Source organism: Ursus arctos, unplaced genomic scaffold, assembly GCF_023065955.2.
Source record: "Ursus arctos isolate Adak ecotype North America unplaced genomic scaffold, UrsArc2.0 scaffold_10, whole genome shotgun sequence".
NCBI classification, from domain to species: Eukaryota; Metazoa; Chordata; class Mammalia; order Carnivora; family Ursidae; genus Ursus; species Ursus arctos.
The window spans coordinates 61,260,300-61,283,796 of record NW_026622764.1 but is presented as its reverse complement, the minus strand read 5'-3'; the positions used below and the strand labels follow the sequence as shown (position 1 = coordinate 61,283,796).

At 41.0% G+C, this 23,497-nt stretch overlaps 1 protein-coding gene across 2 annotated transcripts in view; it reads left to right on the top strand.

Annotated features, from left to right (window-relative positions):
* FREM2 (FRAS1 related extracellular matrix 2) overlaps positions 1-23,497 on the top strand; it is a 157,464-nt gene that overhangs the window by 47,062 nt on the left and 86,905 nt on the right. For both annotated transcript variants that reach the window (XM_026493172.4, XM_057308998.1), the window contains exon 3: positions 23,078-23,224. In XM_026493172.4, coding sequence (XP_026348957.2) covers positions 23,078-23,224 — 147 coding nt within the window. The remainder of the gene's footprint in view (positions 1-23,077; positions 23,225-23,497) is intronic.

Here is a 23,497-nt window from a genome sequence, read left to right as displayed (position 1 = left end):
GCGTCTGCCTTCGGCTCAGGGCGTGATCCCAGCGTTCTGGGATTGAGCCCCCCACATCAGGCTCTTCCGCTAGGAACCTGCTTCTTCCTCTCCCACTCCCCCTGCTTGTGTTCCCTCTATCGCTGGCTGTCTCTATCTCTGTCAAATAAATAAATAAAATCTTTAAAAAAGAAAGAAAACTGAGTTCTGTATATTAAGGTTTTAGGAAACTTTCTTTAAGATTTTAGGAAACTTTTACATGTGACATTAATTTGGAAGCTTGCCCCATCATTAGTGGTTAGTTTAAAGGAAGATAGGAATGAGGACTGGACTTGCAACTCTTGACTCTTCGCCTGTCCTCATAGTGATAAGGAAGACAATTCGTCTGGAAAGTTTCACTGTTCAGCAATGCAACCCTCTTGTGTATATACAGGTCATACACACACACACACACACACACACACACACACACACACAAAATTTCTGTAATAATATAAGAATATATATTTTAGCTTTATACTCATTGACTCCAAGTCTTTACCGTATAAGTTCTTTATTCAATGTCACAAGGTAAGAAACTGAGGCACAGAGAGGTTAATAAGATATCTCAAATGGAATGCATCATTGGCAGAACTGGGATTCAAATTCCTGTAGAGCGAACTCCAAAGCTCAAGTTTCTTCCACAAGACCACACTGCTCTAAGAGAGGGCCGTATGGCCACAAAACAGACAAGTGAGGCTTTTGCCTGATTCCGACACTGGGAGGGGAGGCAGGGCTGGACAGTCAGAAATAAAAAATGGTTAAGTGCCAGCAGTATATTATAAAAACATGGAAGAAATATTGATTCCAAGTTACAACTAAGCAGAATTTCTCCCTAATGAAGACCTTTTGTGCCCTGAAGTGAGTCATGGAATTACCACAAACTTGAAGCTTAGTAAATGTTCCTGAAAAATCAATATACACGGACAGTCCGCTCTAGTCTGTCAAAGGCAATGTGTGGCAAACAACTAAGAGTGTGGACCTCTACTGTTCCAGGGCATCATTGTCAGAAGTGAATTAAGGTACTGGGCATACTCGCTCTTAGTTTTTCCAAGGGCACATCACAAATCTGAGATAGCTGTTACCTACTAGCACTTCACTTGGTGGGCTCCCTGACCCCTCACCTTTTGAAAGGATTCTTTTCATTTTCTCACTGAATGGAAGCAGCTGTGTTCATCAGTCATGGAAAGTAATTATCCACATGGAAGGTTATCCAGCCCCTGCTCTAGGCATGCATTTTTGTGAGAAAGTGAAAGTGGGAATCATTTAATTAAAGATCCAGTGAAAAATCTTCCAAAGCCAAAGTGTGTAAATCTAGCGCTGACGTCTGATATGTTGTCTGGAGATAAAGGAGGTGCTGAGGGTTTTCTGGATATTTTTTCCTACTGCTCATCTAATAAATATTGACAATAAAAAAATGCATGTTGATCAGAGGCTGGAAATGTGCTGTGAGTAAACCACTAAAAATGTATCTTTGAATTATTGAGCTAAAACAAAGCAAAGTAGACTTTAATTACAATAACAATTAGACAATCATTTTCTTGTCTGGAAAATTTCCTCCTTACGGGATACCCAACGGCTCAGGTTTTAAATATCTCTACCTGTGTTTGAGCCTATGTTGAGAGCCCCTACTCAGCCTGGGTGGTTTGCAGACCCAGTTAGGACAGATGAATAGAAATGAATACAACTACAAGAGTTCTGCAAAAAATATGCATTTGTAAATCTAATGACTATTGCTGCTGTGTTCTGTGAAGCAGAATTCCCTAATCTGTACATTATAGGGATCATGAAAGTGAGAAATAGGATCAGATTCCTCATATAGAGCAATTACGTGGACTAGTAAGGGAACCAGAATGTGACTTTGGCACAGGGACAAAACAGGCTAGCTGTGAGGAGCTCCATGGTACCTTTGACTTAGAAGACTTTTTAGGGTCCTTAGATACAAATCAGGTCTTTGGGCTTTTCCCAATGTCGATTTCATTGTTTATGTTCTCTACTCTTAAAAAATCTGTTACACTTGTCCATCTGTTTTCCAGATTTCAAATGTGGCTGCATTGCATTCTTACTTGTTCTCTTGTTCTTGGGGGATCATGCCATTTTGTTGTTTTTAAGATTATAATTTTTGAGGGGCTTCCAAAGAGGGTAGAAGTATCTATGTGTAAGTTGTGTTTAATTTTCTAACCATGAACCTAGCACATAGCACAGTGCCTCGTTCATCTTAGCGACTCATAACTACTTATACAATAAATGGGCTAATAAAATGGGTAGCAATGTATGTGTGTGTGTGTATATATATATATATATATATATATATATATATATATATATTGTTTTTTTTGATAGAAACAATTGCAGGTAAATATTGCTGCAGGTCAGTGAAATACTTTGGAAACAAAACATATGAAGACAAATTTCCCTAATTCCTACAGGAATAGAAGGGGGAAGGTGGAAAAAAGATAAAGTGAACAGAGTCAACACGAAGATGCTTTTGAATTTAAAGAGTGTCAGCTAAGAATATAAACTATTAACATCCATGAAGTCAGAAAAAAGGCATCTCAAATATGCCGTTACTATAGCTCAAGCTTACAGATAAGTGGCAAACCTTAGTTTTTCTTTGAGTGACTCCAACTTTACCAAATTTAAAATAATCCCAAATAATGCTATGGAAAAGAAATGAACTCTTTAACTAAAAAGGAATGCCCCCTTCCTCATCTGGTGTTAGGCCGATTTTCAATAGTACTTTTACTCAGAGGCCTTAATGTAGTACGAAATAATCACAACCATTATTTATTTAGTTTTATATAAACCAACATGACATGGAAGTTGACTAAGTTACCTGTTTCTCACTAGAAGTCGAAGGTATACATTCAGATTACATCTTGTGTTTCTCTAAAGCAAATTAATTTGTGGCCATTAAACTATTTTTTTTTTTTTAAAGATTTTATTTATTTATGTGACAGAGAGACAGCCAGTGAGAGAGGGAACACAGCAGGGGGAGTGGGAAAGGAAGAAGCAGGCTCATAGCGGAGGAGCCCGATGTGGGACTCGATCCCGGCACGCCGGGATCACGCCCTGAGCCGAAGGCAGACGCTTTAACGACTGCGCTACCCAGGCGCCCCGTGGCCATTAAACTATTAGTTAGGAAGAGTGGCCCAATAATCCTCATATATTAAGGTGATGTCTCCAAAGAAAATGGAGCTAGAAGGAACACAGATAGCATACAGAATCTGAAAGATTGGGGGGGGGGGGTAAATATTTATAAATTAACCAGGTTTTAATCTGATCCAATTATTTTAAATGCTGTTTAAAGTATATTTTTATTTTAAAAAGAAAAGGATTGTTGTGATGAGCGCTGGCTGTTTTTTGTTAAGTGATGAATCACTAAATTCTACTCCTGAAACCATTATTATGCTATATGTTAACTAACTAGAATTTAAATAAAAACTTGAAGCAAAAAAACAGAAAGAAAAAAGTGTTGTTGAACATGCTATTCATATTTTGTGATAGATCTTCCTAGAAAGTTCCAGTCTGGGCCACAAAGCCAATCCTGAAACACGTCTCATTTAAATAAATTATTTGGACTTCCATGCCATATTAAAAGCTCTGGGATTTCATAAGATTATTTATTTTTCATTCTGGTAGGACTACTTGTAAAGGTCAGGCTCGGTGCTTCATCAGCTCCCTGCAAACACCAGGCTCGCTTCCACCTTTCCTCTGCAGTTTTCCCAAAATATCTTTAAGAAGGGAAAAAATTAAAATTTAAAAATACTCCTCATAATTCACCCCCTTCTCCCTTAGTGACATAAGAAGTCTAGGGCATGCTAATCCAGCCATTGTTTTCTCAGATCACCTTGTATAAATCCTGGCCATAGAAAACTGGGTTTTTCTTTTTTTAATCCAGTATCTCATGGGCACAGATTAAAACCAGGACCTGACAAGGTCAGTGCTGGCGTGTTAACCATATTCTTAGAACAGGGTTGGGGGCAAAAGTGGGAATTTTCTGCCTGCAAAAGCTTGCCTATCTCATGTCTCCTCCTTCTTCTTTTCCTGGCTTTTCATGGGTAGCCTCTGTTCCGGCCCTAGGGCCAAATTCACATTCTGGTAAAGCACACGTTCAAGTCCTCATGATCCCTCTGTTTGAAGAATTCAGTCCCATTTCTCACTCTTGTGATCCCTGTGCCATATACATGAGGGAATCTTGCCTCACTGAGGACAGCACAAATACTCATTACGAGATATACAGGGGTATATTGTTTTATAGAATTCTTACAGTTGCATTCATGTCTAGTCATCTGTCCTCATTTGCCCTTTAAACCATTTGTGCTAACTAGGAACTCTAAAAATAGGCTCAATAACTCTGGATTTTTTTCTGCATAACATCCCAGGACTATTTGATTTTTTGATGAGGCCTATAAACAAAGTCATAAGTAGGAAAGAAACCTGAGCACCTATCGAAGCTGTCATATGTCTCCAGACTCTTCCCAATGAAAGAGTTGCAGTGCTGCTGAGCTGTATTGGCCATAAAGAGCAATAAGGCTCTGATCCAGATTTTGTAATAACATATCAAAGTGCTCACATTCATATTCACAGTACTCAGATCATTTTTCTAGCCAGAACATTCTCTCTAGAAATGGCATGGGTAAAGGGTGGGGGCAGCCCAGTGGGTCCTGGTAGGAAGATGAAGTGAGCCAATAATATGATTTTTTTTATTAGTTTCAGAGGTAGAATTTAGTGATTCATCAGTTGCACATAACACCCCGTGCTCGTTCCATCAAATGCCCTCCTTAATGCCCATCATCCAGTTACCCCATCCCCTCACCTACGTCTCCTCTAGCAACCTTGTTAGTTTCCTAGAGTTAAGAGTTTCTTATGGTTTGCCTCCCTTTCTGCTTTCATCTTATTTTCCCTTCCCTTCCCCTATGTTCATCTGTTTTGTTTCTAAAATTCTACGTATGAGTAAAATCATATGGTATTTTTCTTTCTCTGACTGACTTATTTTGCTTAGTGTAATCCCCTGTAGTTCCATCCACGTCCTTGCAAATGGCAAGATTTCACTTTTTGATGGCCAGGTAGTATTCCGTATATATATATATATATGGATTATATATCTTCTTTACTTCTTTACCCATTCATCTGTCAGTCATCTGATTTGTATGCATTTACTCCCTGACAGATTAGCCAAGAATAACAGTCTAGAGTAGGCAACATTGAATACCCACGCTTAAAAATACCTCCTCTAGGAGAAGAAAATGTCATGTCAAGAAGCCCCTCACTTATAAGAAACCTTGCAAAGATAAAATTATGCATATTTTGGACTGAAAAACCTAATTAAGACAAGGTGTCCTATAGCTGACAGTGTTCAGGAACAGGGGTTTATCACTGAGTTTGGGAGGAAAGAAGGAAAATGCTGAGCCGGAGGTGCAGCCTACGAGGAGGGAGGGCTTTAAATGACCAAAAGGGGATGTGACCACCCCAGAGAATAAGTGGAGGTGTGGAAGAGGAGCTTACCAAGACAGGAAGTACACAAAGTTTGCCTATGTGGCAGCTGTGCCTGGGTCTTTGGTGGAAGCCAGGGCAGAATTCCAAACACTGGCCAGGTACAGCCTTCCAGACTAGTTCCCATATCTTCCTTCAGACCTGGAGAGTCCAAGCCAGGGCAGTTCTGTCCGGTTCCCTTGTTCAGATCCATTCCATCCAGCTTCTCTAATGTCTATCAGGTATTTCCTGTTTGCGTCCCATCCCTCACCTCTCCTGGCCCTCCCCTACTGAAACAAGACAGTAAGAAAAGGAAGAAATACGGTGTTCCCCACATTTCATTCCCTTTGTTTTCAGAAAGGTACTAACAGATTTGTGAGATTTTGCTCTCTTAAGAAAGTAATTCTGAGAAGCTTCAGTATTCCTGAAGGATAGTTTTCCTATTATTCTTCAAAGGGTACTCGTGATTTGGTTTTCTGTTTGTGGGAATTTTATCTTGGAAAGATTTTCAGCTTCGGTTTCTTGATGGCCCAAAGTGTGTGTGTGTGTGTGTGTGTGTGTGTGTGTGTGTGTGTGTATTCATTCGTTGCCCTAAGTCTAGAGAGCACCTGGCGTATGCACAGCTCCATACATATATAACTCAGTAGTGGTGGGGCGCCTGGGCGGCTCAGAGTGTGATCCCAGGGTCCCGGGATCGAGGCCCGCATCGGGCTCCCTGCTCAGCGGGAAGCCTGCTTCTCCCTCTCCCACTCCGCCAGCTTGTGTTCCCTCTCTCACTGTGTCTCTCTCTCTCTCTGTCAAATAAATAAAATATTAAAAAATAATAATAATAACCCAGTATTGGAGTTAATGAACATTTCCCTCTTCATTTGGTTCTTCAGTGAATAAAAGATATTTTCCGGTAGAACTGGTCAATATCAGTACAGCAACCAGTTGAGAGATCAGTTGATGACTCAAAGATGTCTCTCTGCTTCCTTCTGAAATTGACGAGTGCAGAGCTGTTGCCTGCCACTCTCATGGGAAGTAGTTACTGATCAGGGGGAGAAAGAAGTGCACACTAGGGAACAATGTGGTTTCAGATTTTTTATCTGTTTATCAGCCTTAAAGTTTTTGTTGCAGCATTATCCTCTTTCTAAAACCCAGCTTAGTCCGTTCTTCCTGTGCCGGTAGTTTTAAGAGCTTCAGAAGCATTCTTTTTAGTAAGCCTTTAAGTCCCTTATCAGAGTTGAGCAGATCATAGGGTTCAAATATCCACAGGGAGTAAGATCCAACTCAAAATGGGAGGCTGACATGGCTCGTTGTACATGGTTGGTGATTTTAGCTGCGTTTTTTGGAACTGGCCAAAATCCTCATCTTTGTCTCTGGTGACATTGGATCCTGCATTTGACTAATTAAAAAACATGGCTGGGACACTATACTGTTAAGCTACAAAAAAAAAAAAAAAAAAAGCAAAGCGTGTGTCTCCGACAATACCTGTGGTCTCTCAGGAACAAGTAGACCGGTAGTCAGTAGTGTATATGTGAACTCCGCTTACTTTTGTTGGCACTCTACAAGCTGCCATATTTACTTTGCCATTTAGATTAGGAAATGGAAGAGCCTTGAACCATAATTTGTATAGCCGATAGAAGGGGAAAGCTCCTTAATTTTACTGCTTTTGTTCCTCAAGATTATGAAGTACAATTCCAATTTTTGGTGTCAAATGTGGACAGTTGGGAGTTATGTTACATGAATGTGATCGATACTGTGCGAGACGCTCTGCTCATATATGGATTTTGAATGGTCTATACCCAGAGCCAACTTATCCCGAAGTGTGTTCTGTAGAACAAAGTCTCACATGATCCCTTCAAAAATGGGTTCCCTTGGGGCACCTGGGTGGCTCAGCCGTTACTCGTCTGCCTTCAGCTCAGGTCATGATCCCAGGGTCCTGTGATTGAGCCCCACATCAGGCTCCCTGCTCAGAGGGAAGCCTGCTTCTCCCTCTCCCACTCCCACCTTGCTTGTGTTCCCTCTCTCGCTGTCTCTCTCGGTCAAATAAATAAATAAAATCTTAAAAAAAAAAAAAGGGTTCCCTGGTGAAACGAGACTGGGAAATGCTGCACGTCCTATCCTCTCACATGTCTTAGGGCACATTCCCATTTTAAAGACCCGGAGATGTGCGGCAGTAAAGAATTCTGTATACATAGCTTAATCCTAGGACATTTCTCTCTCAGTTAACTCAGAGTATTTTTTTTTTAAACATAATACTATTAACAGACAGGAGAAATAAGGTTTGAAAAAACATATTTTGGGAAATGCTTTCCTGAATTCTTCAGTAGAAAACCACATAAAGGTCTGTGCGGTCTATATTTTTGGAGAATGTTTTAGACAGTATTTTCATTCTCTGTAAAAGCAAAAGTAAGAGCGTGCGTGTGCATGTGCACACGTATATGTGTGCGCACGCCAGCACACACGAGAATTTGAATATGCAACGTTTCTCCTTCCAGCTCTGGAAAGTCATGGAAAGCTAGCTGGCCGGTGTTCAGTGTCCACGTCTGCCTTCCTGCAACCACCTCAGGAAGCCCTTCCACTTCATACTCTCAGCTCAGAGGTGTGCTAGCGAAGCTTAAGCTGAGGAAATGCTCTAGAACGGAAATCATTACCCACATATTTGATTTCATACTACAGTCTAAATCATGCATGCACTGTCACTATGACAGTTTGGTGCATTTCCTTTTTTTAAGATTTTATTTATTTGAGAGAAAGCCAGAGAGCCAGAGAGCACGAGTGGGGGTAAAGGGCAGAGGGAGTGGGAGAAGCAGACTCCCCGCCAAGCAGGGAGCTCAGTGTGGGACTCTACATGGGGCTGGATCCCAGGACCCTGAGATCATGACCTGAGCCGCAGGCAGATGCTAACTGACTGAGCCAACCAGGCGCCCCCAGTTTGGTGCATTTCTAAAGATCCTCAGTCCTGAGCTCCTAGAGGACTAGCCATAAATTTTGACTGCGTAGGAAAACTACGGGTTCAGCTACTTCCTGCAACAAGAGCATAAAATTTGTTGTAGTAACTTTCCCATATCCATGATGGTTTTGAAAAATTCTGCATATTTATGTAAAAAGGGGAGGCAGATCCATCATTTGACCACATGTCTTATCAATTAGTAAGAAAACATGGAATTTACAGAGGAAAGTCAGATAATATGTTTATGTTAAGCTGTGTGTGTGTGTGTGTGTGTGTGTGTGTGTGTGTGTGTGTAATTATATAGTAAGTTTTGACCAGGGTTTTTCCAAAGCATGACTGACATTTTGGGCCAGATAATTCTAATTCTTTTTTGGGGGGAGAGATCTGACTGTCCAGTACATCGTTCGGTGGCCACCTCCCTGGCCTCCACCCACGAGGTGCCCGTAGCTTCCCCTCCCTCTCTCTTATTATGACAACCAAAACCATCTCCCAACATCCCCCAACATCTCCCAACGTCCCCACCAGGGCAAAATCTTTCATCCTCCGCCCCCCCGCCCCCCACACTAAGAACTACTTGTTTAAACTATATTATGACTTGTATGGGTTATCTTGACCTAAAAGAATTTGTCACACCGATCCTCATTTTTTTTTAAGTTGAGATAGAGAGAGAGAAACTTTCACCTGTGGTATGTATTTGGATTTTTACCAAATAAACACTTAGGTTCAAAACTCCTCCAAGAAATCTAGTCATTGTTTCTTTCTACTGCTCAAAATAAATGAGCTCTTACTTTCCTTTATACCATTTTCTTCAGAACCAAAAAAAAAGTTGTTAGAACTTAAGATTTTGTGCATATTTAAATAAGGCCTGAGTTTCCAAGCCTGAGTACATAGAATGCCTAAATTTTAAGACCTTTAAGTAAAGGTTTTAGTTTCTCATCCTGGTTTGTTACGAAAGCTACTCATAAAGCTTGCTGACAATGTTTATTTCAAAGTTTTTAACCCAGATGGCCATTGAAGGATCACTGGAATACCTTATCATTGCTGCTAATAATGGCTCCTGATGTATAATAATATATTTTTGTCTCAGTATGAGGAATTTTCTTTAAACAGACAGACGTTGTGAATTAAACACACAAAATTTTTCTAACCAGAAAGTTACTTTTAGTTTGAAAGCAAGAGTACCCAAGTTGTAAATTATTTTTTAAACACAACATAAAGTTTTTCAAAGTTTTAAGAAGACATCAGTGTCTTTCTAAAACATACTTATTAGCAAGTATAGACTATAGAACTTTGCTAAATGGAAGATAGGGTCCTCCTTCTTTCTTGATTTCCATCCATACAAAGGTAGTTGGCAAAAGAATTTTAGTAAGAAAGAGTTCTTCGATGTGGCAGTTTGGCAAAAGTATATGTCCAGTCTTCTAGTTCAGTTATTCATGATATTGGCTGCTTACACTGGACATCTTTGGTTAGCTATTTGATTGTTCGTGGGTAAATTTTAATATTCTAAGGATTACTCTTTATTGTGGACAAAATTTTTATTTTCCTCACAGCAATATTTATAGACTCATTTGTATCATAATGCAGATTTTCTCTTCCACTGGCAGAAAATCCATTTCAGGAGGAAGTATTTGTGAGGTATTTGTGAATGGTATCTTTGATTCCTAGCCCGTCTTTATTCGTAGGAATCCTTGAATAATTCTCCGAATTTCATATTTCTTAGGCAGAATTCATATTACGTCTTTCTGTACTCTGTGTCCTTTATCGGTCCCTCAGTTTGCCATTTATTTCCTCCTTCCCCGCTTTGCTTTTGCAAACCCCACAAAGCTGGACTTTGCTTCACATGCTGTTCTTCTCCTGCACCTGTTTTCTTGTCATTCCTTTCCCTTAAAGGGGCACTGTCCTCTGTTGTCCCTCCACTGTACCCCTTGTGCCACATCTTCAGTGGTCTCCCCAACTGAACGCCCTCCCTTCCCACCTCTGAGCCCCAGGTCCTGCATGCTCACAGGTTTACCTTACATTTTGTATTATAACTTATGTAGGGTATTTGGTTTGCGTCCTTACTAGAGTCTAGGTCTTACAAAGGGGACTGTATGTGAACTATCCTTGAACTTCACAACATGTGCTGTGAGCTTTGTTCAAAAAAAACAAGACAAAACAAAAACCACACTGCTGTATTGCTATATGTTGGCTAAATCTTTTTCCTACAACGTCTGCTGCTCTAAGACCATACCAACTTGTCTTTGTAGTTATTGTGTCTTTTTTTTTTCCCTCTAACAGCTAACTATGCTAAAGAATGGCTTTTATATTAATCAGAGACACTAAAACCACCAAAGAGGACTGCATTTGCGGCCCTGGAATAATTTTAAAGGGATCAGGGCAGTCACCAAAGGGTTGGACTAATTAAATAATACGCAAGTGAAGTACAAAAGCTAGCTTTGTAAAATTAATCTGAAATAAATGAAAAGAAAATGTGACAAAACAAACATATGACATTGATGGCCTTCTACTTCATTCCACCACCCCCCACCCCCCACTGTCTCCCCTTCCGGCTTCCCTCCTTCCCTCTCTCCTTCCTTCCTAGGCAGACCTCAAAGACAAGGCTTGTGTAGTTTGTCCCTGGAGCAATAGCCAGGAAACCCGATGTGATTCCACAGCTTTCTTTCAAATTTTAAGTCTAGAAATCTAAAACTGCCAAATCTTGATTTTCCTGCTGAGCACAAGTAGACCTATGCACATGTGTCCGGACTCAAGACTTAAAAACAGCAGTAACAACAGACTAATTCTAAAGTGTCTTTGAGAACGTTAGCTCTAACATTCTAGGATTCTACGTGAAAATTCACCATATTTCAATTCATAGAATGGCTCTTATGCTGTCATTCCATCTTAATCCCTCCTTCCCGGCCATCAGATTTAAATAAATTTTGGTAATAATAGAAACAAGTTAGGTCAAAGAAGATTTCTTCTTCTTTTTTTCTTTTTTCTTTTTTTTAACAGATTAAGGCACTTCTGAGGTTTTATTCTGTTTTCTATTTTTGTCTCAATGTGGATACAACACGTTTTCAAATGATAATCCAAAATATAGCTCCATCTGTAATCCTGGTTAATTGCAATGACTGTGTGTTACAGAAGTGTGCATGGCGCTGTAATACAAATAGGAATTAGAAAACAACCTCACTTCACAGGGAGTGAACTAAATGGTGCTAAACCGGTTACTCCGAGAGGTGCTGGGAGCACTGCTTTCATTTCCCCCATAGAGTTTCCTTGGGGCGGGGGGGGGGGGGGGGGGGGGCGCGGTGTCTGGCGCCACAAAAGGAATTAGGCTCTGGTTTGAACAGAGACCTTCAGGCTATGAAATTTATTTTAAGAACGTGTTGCTAGAGATCTAATAAATTTATAGAATTTGTTGCTTCAGGCAGTGCATGCACGAAGCCTTGCTGCACCAGGTGTTTTGTTTTCTATTTTTTTTCCTTTCCCCAGAGGCAGGAGAGGGTGTGGATCTTCTTGACAAAACTTAACTCAGCTCTTGATAAAGCAGTTGTTGTTTCTATGAAAGTATAGGGTTTGGGAGGGGGTTAAATTCTATTTGTTGGGGTGCCTGGGTGACTCATTCTATTAAGCAACCGACTCTTGATTTCATCTCAGGTTGGGGTCTCAAGGTGGTGAGATTGAGCCCCCTGTTGGGCTCAGCACTCAATGAGGAGTCTGATTGGGATTCTCTCCCCTTGCCCCTGCCCTCTCGTGGGTGGGCATGCTCTCTTGCTCCCTCTCTCTCAAAAAAAATGAATAAATAAATCTTTTTAAAAATTTAAAATTCTATTTGTTAATGGGAAAAATAGGATGAATATTATTTCTGGGCTGCTTTAAAGAAAAATAATTAAGTCCCCTCTAAATTTTAAAAACATATATAGAGAGATTTCATACTACTTTAAGCACACAAGTTTTATGGTCTTACGTTGAAGAACAACAATATTTGAAATCTCAGTCTGTTAAATAAAAAGTCCACTAGAGTAGACCTGACAACCCCCAGGAATTTATTCCTCTTCTGCCAGTGGCTGCTAAGTAATCTTATTCAAATCGCAGCTTTCTGGAGCTTGGTAAAATTTGGTAAGGAGAAAATATGCAAATATGCAATCCAGGCTTCATTCTTGCTCCAAAATGCTTGAAGTTTATATTTGCGTTGTTCGCCTGCAGGATCATTTCTTGAATTCGTTTGTGTTCTTGTTTAAAACACAGCATCACACTTTCATTTTCAGAACAAAGTTTCCTTGGCCACTCAGAGCACAGCACTGAGATGACTAAATTGGCTTTTGATTTCAATGCACGTGATCATCGAGTAACGTGCATGCTGGAAATGAGAGCTCACCTTGCAATTATGTGTTTGCTTTGTCCTTTGTCTTCTGTGGATGTGCACCTGAATTCCTCATCCTGGCCGTGCATGCCAACAGTAAAGGCATTCATTCCACTGGGTTTAAACTTCTAATTAAGAAAGCAAAGTATGGCACAGTTAAATCAAGTTTAGATTAAGGGAAAAAATTTTTTTAAGTCTGAGGTTAACCGGAGATGTAAACTCATGGTTCTCCCCTTTCTCTTTTCTTTTGTTACGGGGGCTGAAAATAAATATGTTCGGTTTCCTTTTTTGGGGTGGTGGTGGGGGAATGTGGGGAGAATGGAATTGGGGGAGGGGGACACACTGAAGGAAACAGGGAGGATTTCTGCAGGCTTAGGCTTGCCACTCTGACCCAGCTGTGGCCTGATGGAGCACTTCATTCAGCCTAGAAGGGTTTTCCTTCCAGCTTCCCTGGCTTTTGGCTGTGGCCCCATATTCATTCATAAAACAAGGGGGTCTTACTCTTAGCTCGTGTTAATTTTTCTATGATTCAGTCTCAAATATTTGGGAACTGTCCTTTATACCCTTTGTTTTCCCACTGGATTCTTACCCTTTGTGGGCCTCACTACTCATTAGCATGAAGTTTGCTGCTGGTAGAGGGAAACACACTCAGATCATCAGGTTTGCTTCTATTCTAGAGCACTCATTCATAAATTAAATTAGAGCAAAATCTAGAGTCATCTGTAAATAGAATACAGACCTAAATGAAGTAATCTAGTTACTCAGAGGAAGTAAAGAAAGAATACTAGCAGACTGCATGTGAATCCCAGATCTATCACATACTTGAGAAATTAAAGTGAATAATTTAGCCTGACAGTATTTTCCTCCTCCATAGAATGGGGGACTGCCCAGTTGGCAGGGTTATTATTGTGACATGCATTGAGATAGTGTGTGTGTTACCAAAACGACCCTGACCACGTGCCCATTGTGTCCAGTTCTCTCCATGCGTTTTCAAGGTCCCCAGTGCAGAGCTGACATTCAGCCCATTTACACCTGTATTAGAGTGAGTTTTAGTTGTTTTTGGCCAGGGTCTCTTATGATTGGTCAGTGCCCATGTTGTGCCAATTCTGGTTGGTCAAGCCCATTTTTCTGTTCAAAGGTGGGTGTTCCCCACAGTAAGGGCAGCCCCACAATGTCACCATAGCCCTGCCTGGAATCCCAGTCGCTGTGTTCAGCTGCCCCAAAGCAGGGAGCTGCCTATGGCCCCAGGAGCCATCAGGAATGGGTGCCAGTGGTGAACTTTTCTGTTATTGTGTATCGAAAGAAAAGGATGTCCAAAAGAGTGCTACTTGGAACCTGGTATGAAAGAGATTAATTAAGTATCTCTTTCAATTTCCACTTACGGTTTTCTCTCTTCATGGAACCAAAAGTTCATTCAGGAGCCTGGGCATGAATTAGAGATGCATAACACTCTTTCCCTGTACTCTGACTCTCTACTTGCTCTGATGTTTGACTTTATACAGAGTCTACAATACTATGTCTGATGTATCCATGTCTATTACAATGAGCTCTCTCTCCAGAGGCTCCTTAGAGCCCAAGAAAGTCAGCTTCCACCGGGTCTCCAGTTCCGCAAACAAACATAGATAGGCATGAATCCCAGATGGGGACTGTGCTTAAACCTAGATCCCAGAACAAATTATTCTAAGATTCTCTTGCAGAATTAGGAGGTATTCAGCATCAGACTCATCCGGTGTGTACTGTTTTCCTATAGGTTAAAAATTATCAAGGCACCTGCCTGGCTCAGTCGGTAGAGCATGTGACTCTTGATCTCGGGGTTGTTAGAGCCCCACGTTGGGCATGGAACCTACTGAAAAAAGTCATCCTCTAAATTCTCTCTGTATCTTTTGAGAATATGGCAGGTAGCCATGCGGGTGCCGGTATACCCTTTAGGCATGAGTCACACTGTGTCTGCAGACTAATGCTGCCCCACCCAGGGAGGGAGGCCACCGCTGCCCATCTGACAAGGCAGATCACACTTCTGCTCCTGTGCCAGGGAAACGGTTGACTAAAGGGAGGCGAAATGTGTGTGGAGGCAGAGCCCTTGTCCGCTCCTTGTGCTGTTCTGTCTTGTCCCAAAAGGTGAACTTATCGTAGCGTGTTTTGAGTAAGTACACTGATTCTTGTTAATTGCACTAGTCATGTTCTATCAAATCGCGGCAAATACTGAATGGTTACTCCTGGGGGAAACACAGAGGAGGGCTCCCTGCAAGCTTCAGGTCGCAACCTTTTGTTATCCAGTCAATACATAACCTTGTTTTACGTGCGTTTCTGTTGAAAGATACCTTAGTTGATGTATGTTGTAGATTCATGGGCACTAAACGCACAGCCAAGCTCTAGAACTTATATCACACATGTATTTTCTCCGTAGGACATGTCACAGCTTTCTTGTGCTTAGGAACCCTGAACAGCACTTTGGCACTAAGATTGTGCATTATTTTAATCAGTGAAATCATTAGTATAAAGCACAAAAATGCAGAAAGTGTGGCACTAAGTGGACTGTGAAAAGGACCCTAGCGTACTATATGAAACAAGAAGGCAGAGCATGAGGCGAGGCAGATTCTTCAAGGCTGTTCTGCAAGTGTCCTCGGATGAGCACAAAACCCCTGAGAGTACTGATTTGGGGTCACCCATAAATTTTAGCGAGTAGACGAATCTGCAGATACAGAATCCAGGAATAATGGGCATCCTCTGTATATCAGCCTCTCGTATAGTCGATGAAGAGGAATGCAACTCTTTGGAAACTCATGTACAAATTCCATCATCTACCCATGCTGGGCATATAAATCAGGTCCCTAAGGAGCAAAACTACATGTAATAAAGTGCAGTGTGATCTTGGCTTCTAATGTGAATGTGGGTCTATTTGCTAGCTCCATCTCTGCTTCCAATGTATCTGGCAACTTCTTATCTTTAGATCCGACAGAAAAGTGTGAACTCCTCCATGCTGGAGCACGGGTCCCTGCAGGTCATGTGACAGTGAGGAACCTATCGCAGCTCTATTTACACTTTTGGTTATGAAGGGTGTGCTAATAGGAGCCTTTCCTGAGAATAGCCTAAAAGACCACACCACCTGAGGTCAATATGTGCTCTGCGTATTTCCCTCCACCTCTGGGTCTCTGGCACACTACTTCTCTTCCTATACATTTCTCTGTCTAGTCTCTGTATCTGTGAATCTGACACCTTGTTCTGTGCTGATGCTTTTCCAGAATGAATAAGGCTGTGGGAGTGTGGTGGCACGTGGGGGATGGGTGTACAGATTGAAGGAAGAAAACGATATATCCATTATCAAAAGTCACTATTTAACAAAAACATCCATTGGAATTAAGTAGCCTACAACAGTATAAACTCAATTGACAGTTTTTCTGGGGCTGCCCCCAGTTCTTCAGGAGCTCTGTCAGTCATACTAAAGCATAGGAGGCTTTAGGTCAAGATCCTTCATCTCGGGACCGCAGGGTTGTGGTAGGATGAACGCACGCCCCCCCCCCCACCTTTGGGGTAGATTTTAAAGCATCTTGATCACTTCCTCTTTGTCTTTACGATCCAATCATTTCTATAGAAAAAAGAGAAGGAAATGAATATTTAGTAAATGTCCTGAAATCCTCCCAAACTGAATTCCCTGAAGTTTCCTCCTTACTGGATTTCTTATCTCTGTTCTTATACTTCATCTTCCAGGAACACCTTCCCCCCCATCTCTGTAAATGTTCAAATACCACCCTGTACTTAAGGCCCCATTTAAACACTATCTCTTTTATGAATTTGTCTTTGATGCCCTCGGGTTAAAGCAAGCCCTCTCTCTGTGAACTCCCACAGCTCATGATCCGTGCCTCTCCCACAGCACTTGCCCGTCTTTACCTTGTACACTTATCTATGTATTTATGCCATCTCCCATCCTTGAGTGTCCACTCTTGGGGGCAAGAGAAAGGATGTTTCAAAGCCCAGTTGACTTCAGCTTTGCATCCGGGGTTTTTAGTCAACTGTGAAATCTACCTGATGAAGGGCCGGAGGACAGGGCTCCAGGAACTCTCAAAGTTAGTTGTATGGAAGATTCTAAGGCAAAGCAAAGTTTAAGAGACCATGCTAGGTAAGCCTGGGTGGCACAGACATTAAAGCGTCCAACTCTCGGTTTCATCTCAGGTCGTGATCTCAGGGTCATGAGATCGAGCCCTGCATGGGGCTCCACACTCAAGTGAGGTGTCTCCTTGAGATTCTCTCTCCCTCTACCCCTGCTCACGTTTTCTCTCTCTAAAATAAATAAATAAACCTTAAAAAAAAGAAAACCATTCTAGCACAGCAATGGCAATGAAATAAATCCCTTATTTTAGCTTTAGTTTTTGATTTTCACTATAATTAAGAACACTGATGTCAATGGAAACTGCATGGTTGCTAACCATGGTCCTTGCCTTCTAAGGGAACAAGACTGCTTAAAACTCAAATTATTTAATTTTCCCAGTAAATTAGGTGATACTGTTGCCTTCATCTTTTTCTATTATAAATACCTATTTCTATTGCTGATTTAAAGGACAATATCCAGCTTTTTAAAATGGCTGTATAGTTGATTGCCAGGTCAGCTTTCAGTCTGAACTTTATTCTGGGCAAATGAAATGTTAGCAAGCTAGAAAAATCTAAAGTAGAATTATGTTCTATCAGCAACTGACTTTTCTCCAAGAAAAATATTTGTCCAAACATTTTTGAAAAAAAAATTGTCAGAGCTAAATGGACGCCCAGAAATTACCCTGATCAAGACAAGTCAGAGGTGTGACATTAGTTTTGTATTGAAAATGTGTACTTTGTCTTTCGAGAAACCCCGGCAGCTGTGTGTTGTAGGGAGGGTTTAATTGAAGGTTGTGATTCTTTGTTATTCTAAAAAAAAAAAAAAAAAAAAAAAACCCTCTTCTGTTCCCATTGAAAAAGAAAATGAAGAATCCTAAAGACCAGCTGGAAAAGTTCAAAAGAGGTCTTTTCATCAAACCCTTAATGGCTTTAGTGTCATGGTTTGGGGACAAAGCCTATGGGAGTGTGGTTATCAGCTGTCAGGCACCTGTTGTATGGATTTATGACACAGGGACTTTAGCTTGTTTCCAGTGAGACGTTGAGACTCACTCCTTGTGCATTACAGACAACAGAATCTGTTTTAGAAACTAAAATAAGTAATAAATAATTTTTAAAAAATAAGAAATAAAAATAAAATTAAATAATAAAATAAGTGAAATTGAAATAAAAATTTTGTCAATTTCTTAAGTGAATTTCACCTACAATTTCACATTCAGTAAGCCGCAGTTATTGCTATTCAAAGTATTAACATTTATTATTCCCACATATTGAGGTTCTTAGAGGAGTTTGCGTGGCATGTGATAAATGAATAAATAATGGGACTTTTCATTCTTTAGATAAAATACAGAGTTCAACTGTGCAAGGTCAGTTTTAATAACAAGATTTGCAATGAACTGCAGCTTAGTCCCTCAGATCCCTGTACCACTCCTGCATGAGAAATAGTACCTTAAGTTTTACAAATTCCAAAATGCAGTAGGATTCATATGTATATAAATCAGAGGTAATGTATCATTTAATTTATTCAGCATTAAGCTTTATACACTTAACTTCATATGCTCTAGCAAAATTTGCATTTAAAAAGCCCAGGGTTAGGGTGAATGCTAAGCATCTCAAACAATGACCCTAGAGCATGTCACTGTCTCAAAAAAAGCGAAGTTTCTAGGTACTGTGTCTGAATTTTATTTCAAGGAAATTTCAAAGCAGCAGACACATGAAATCCTGGCAAACTTGTTCAGCTGTGTGTCACTCGAAACCCTTGATTAACCAGTAACCTGGCACCTTCATCCTTCTAGAACATAAGCACCAATCCAAAAACGTTTTATACATACGTAAGTAGAGATGAAGTTAGCTATTCCTAAGCTACTTCATAATGGAAGGGAAGGGTTAAACAGGCCTGGAGTCATCAGTAACCCCTGCAGGTGTCATTTAGATAAACACAAATCCCAGTGATTTACATTCATAGGTAATCATTTAAAGCCTTCACATAGTGTTTAAGAATAGAAGTATAGGGGCGCCTGGGTGGCACAGCGGTTAAGCGTCTGCCTTCGGCTCAGGGCGTGATCCCGGAGATCTGGGATCGAGCCCCACATCGGGCTCTTCTGCTATGAGCCTGCTTCTTCCTCTCCCACTCCCCCTGCTTGTGTTCCCTCTCTCGCTGGCTGTCTCTATCTCTGTCAAATAAATAAAATCTTTAAAAAAAAAAAAAAAAAGAATAGAAGTATGCACGACTTTTAGAAAGGGTGTTATTAAAAAGTTACTTTTTTTCCCCTCAAGCAAAAGACTCAGTATCAAGAGAGTTATGTTACATTTATGTAGGCCATTTATATTGCCTGAGAAATGAAGCACTACTGAATGTCTTTCACCAGACAGGTACAGCATCTAATTCATTCGGGAGGCATTTCTATAACAGTTCAGCAAAATGAACTCCCTGCCCTCCTGGATCATGTGTTGCAAAAGGGGGAGACAAAGTGAACAGGCAAAAAAAGTAAACATATGTAGGGTACGAGGTTATGGAAAGCACTGTGGAGAAAAATGAATCCAAATAAGAGGGCCTAGAGCCCTCAGCGGTTTGCACTGGGGCTGTTGGAGTGTCAAGGGAAGGCTTCACTGACTCCATATTCCTCAAACATGTAATATTTAGAAGTGTGATATTTTCTGCAAAATTTAAGAGAAGGATTAGAATCAAATCTTACAATGAGCTAAAAAGGGTCAAAATTTAAAGAAAGAAACTGTGCGCTTAGTTCTCTCTCCTTGGACATAAGGGAAAGAGCAATGAAGTGTTCAGGACTGGCAACTAAAATTCATTTGTTGAGCACAAGAGTTACTGAAGAGGTCAGGCTTTATTAGTCTCAAGTCACAACTGAAATATGTGCTTTGTGTAAGCTGAAAACTGTTAGGGAAAAAAGGAATGAAACAAGCAGGAGTCATAAAGTAGCCACTTGACTCCTAAAATTCATACTTATTACAAAGGTTTCTTCAGTCCTGCTTGTGTCGCAGACATTACTTTGGAGTTGGAGACTAGGATGAATTGACCAGCGCCAGTCCTGAGGAGCTCAGGCAGTTAGAAGAAGCCCACACACTGGCATGTAGATAAAGAATTAACAATTACTAGGGGCGCCTGGGTGGCCCAGTCTTAGCATCTGCCATTGGCTCAGGTGTGATCCCAGGGTCCTGGGATCTAGCCCGGGCATGGGGCTCCCTGCTCAACTCAGCAGAGAATCTGCTTCTCCCTCTGCCCCTCCCCCCACTCGTGCTCTTGCACTCGCTCTCTCTTCCTTTCTCTCAAATACATAAAATCTTAAAAAAAAAAAATTACAATTATTCTGAGTGGAGAGATAGGAGAAGTACACACAGGATGCTAACCCAGCAGCAGAAAAGCGAAAGGTCTTCTGGGCGGAAGACAGCACATGGCAAGAGCCCAGACCATGTTCAGAAAACGCTGAGAAGTTGGGTGTGACTGGGTGTTCACCTATAGCTGTGAGGCTGGAAGTGTTAGGATGGACAACGAATGCCTTGGCCTAGCATGACAAGAAGTCTGGAAAAACATCTGGGACTTGTTGGAGCCACAACCTCAATGAGAAGTGTGGCGTAAAGATGTTTTCACGTAATAATTAGTTGAGAAATTAGAAATATCTTATGTGTTCATTCCATTGATTAAATGTTATTCTAGTCTTGTCTATTACTTTCTGGAAGAAATGTTCCAAGGAGTAGGACATAAACACAATAATTTAAAAAATATTTTTAGAGGCAGGAAAACCAAGTGTTGGCAGTAGTAAAAGAATGAATGGCCACTCTCAATCTCTAACAAAAATTAGTGCAATTTAGTACAATTAGTAAATTTGTACAATTAAGCAGTAGGAGAGGATATCCACTAATTGCGCAAAACTGCAAAGTAATGAATAAGTGAGCAGCTGCAGAATCACACCCAGATGAGAGGGCTGGAGTCCACCCAGGAGGCCTCATGAGGGATGTGGTAGAGGGACCCCGTGAGGAGTGGGAGATGTGAGCAGAAGGACGCGCCATCATTTTAGGACAGAGGTGACAGGAAGAGTGGGTGAGGCTGGCAAATCCATGGCGCAGCACGCTTGGCTGGATCGGGAAGTGGGCACAGTTAAGGGCACCAGGGAGAAGACGGGGAAGGTCAAGATGAAACGAGAAATCTCAAGGGCAGCCAGCCTCGAGGCGCGCCGTGGCTGCGCGGAAACCAGGCAAGGGGGAGCCAAGTGCAAGCCGATTTCAGGCGGATTCACGGGAGGCTGGGCACGTGGGCGGCATTTGCGCATGCGCAGTGTGGCCGGGGTGCGCGCGCTCATGGGGATGCTGCCATATACGTGCTGGGCTGTGCTGCGTGCCCACATGGCTTATCTCGCTTGACTCTCACTCCGGATGCAGGTATTAATTAATATTACCTTCCTTTGACTCTCCAGATGAGGAAACAGAGGTCTAGGGAAGAAACTAGCTCAAAGTCAGACAGCAGATATGAAATGAAGTAGGCCTTGGACTTCAGGGCCGAGGCGAGCCCCCGCCCTGGCCTCTCCTCCCAACAGCACCCAGGGTCTAGGAGATGGTAGGCGTAATAAATTTCTAAGGACACAATGTGGCGTGACCTTCCTGCGCTCCAATCCATTTATATTTTCTATCTAAAAAAATGAACTCTATTTTCTATCTAAAAAAAGGGGGACGGTCCATAATCCTGTCAATTTAACACCCCAAGGAGCGCCAGATTTGTAACGCCTCATTTTACAAACTACCACATTCACAGTATCAATACCATGTGTCTCTGGGTCTTGAAATGCCTTAAGGATTCCAACAAAAATTTCACATTTATCGTTTAATGACCGAATAATATTTTATTGATTTCATGAACACAAAAACTCAAAACCTTTTTGGGTTCAGGAGCCTATTATAGAAACTATTGCAACAAAGAATTCCTTACAAGTACGTTTTATAATTATTCCTTCCACAGAAGGACTTACAGGATCAAATGGTACGAACATCTTTTTGTCTCTTGCCATGTAGCTGCCTAAAAGGCTTGTGCTAATTTACAATTCAGATAACAATAAACAAGAAAAACAATTTCCCTACGTAATCTCTGCTGCACTGGGTGTTCTCATTCATCTTTGGTACTTGTCAACTGATAACTCGAAGTTGCTGTGACTTTTTAAAAATTTCTAGCTAAGATGAACATTCTTTCATGTGCTTGTTCCCTCACTATGTTCCCCCTTGTGCAGATTTTTTTTTTTTTTTTGCCCTCAGTCCATTAAAGTTCTGATGATGTCCTGTCTCATTTCTTTTTCTTTAGCGTAGCTCTCTCTATGTGAACTCAAAAGAGAAGAAACTAGAATTAAAATGGTGCCTCTAGCTGTGTTTGTTATTTGGGCTTTTTTCCACCCTTTTCCAGAAAGACTTAAAAGAAATTACCAATGCCTTTGTTTATAAACCTCACTTTATTCTGAAATAATTGGTGTAGATCAAAGGAAGTGGAGGGATACTGCAGAGTGATCAGCTGATAACCATTTCTCCTTTCATTTTCCTAGCCTCGCAGCTTTCACATTAGAGAGATCACACACAGCTCGGTTTCTCCTGATAGGCAGCCAGCTCCATTTTGGTGGAGAGGTGGGAGGAGAAAGCCTTATCTTGAGAGTAGAATGGAATCAATGAAAAGAGCTGTCTGTTTGCTCTAAGGAATGGAATGGAGTATAGTGGGGAAGGGAGGTGGAGAAGGGATATTTGTTTTTTCTTAAGTGGTTATAATTAAAGCCTTCCACCCAATTGCTCGGTGAACCAGAAAAAGGTATTTGTGAAGTTGTGTGTGTGTTTTTAACATCACAAATGAGCCTTGCAGCCTTCTTTGTGGAAAAACTTGCTCTCCAGCGGCACCTTGTGGAAAGTGGGTCATCCTGCAACTCTGATACTTGATGGTATGTTTAAAGGAAATTATTTCTGGTAGTTGTGTGCTCCCTCCCCATTTCCTACTTTGCCTTCTAAACATCAAGAGGTATTGTGAAGGATTATGTCAGCTGTTGTATTTTTGTATAACAATCACTGAACGAACAGTAAGCTGTATCTGCAGGTATGTACTCTGGAGGTGCGTGTCAAATCAAGCTACTTTAGTGATTCTTAATGTTGCATCATTAAAGTCATCTATAGAATTTTTAAGGTCGTTCATTCAAGAAAGCACTTATTTGGGGCTTTAAATTTTTGTTTTCCAGGTGGGAACAAATTAACCAAGCAGCATTTTCGTCTGAATTGGGCATGGATCTCCTTTGAAAAGGAATATTACCTCATCAATGAAGACTCCAAATTTCTAGATGTCATTCTTAAACGTAGAGGTTACTTGGGAGAGACTTCATTTATAAGTAAGTTTAATTTGCACTTCTGTCTCAAAATTCCCCTTTTTCTAGCAAAAGTTCGTAATTTTCCAATGATTAAAATATGTTCAGTTTACTGCTCTAGTTTTAAAGTTTAGGGAGATGTTGACATTTAAAGGTTCTTTAACTGCTAAAGAAATATGCCAAGAGTTTTGTGTCAGGGCTAAATCATAGAAACAAAAGGCTGCAAAAATAGGAAATGGGTAACCAATTAACATACCTCTCCAAACCTTCTACCTACATATGATCTTTCTCTGATGT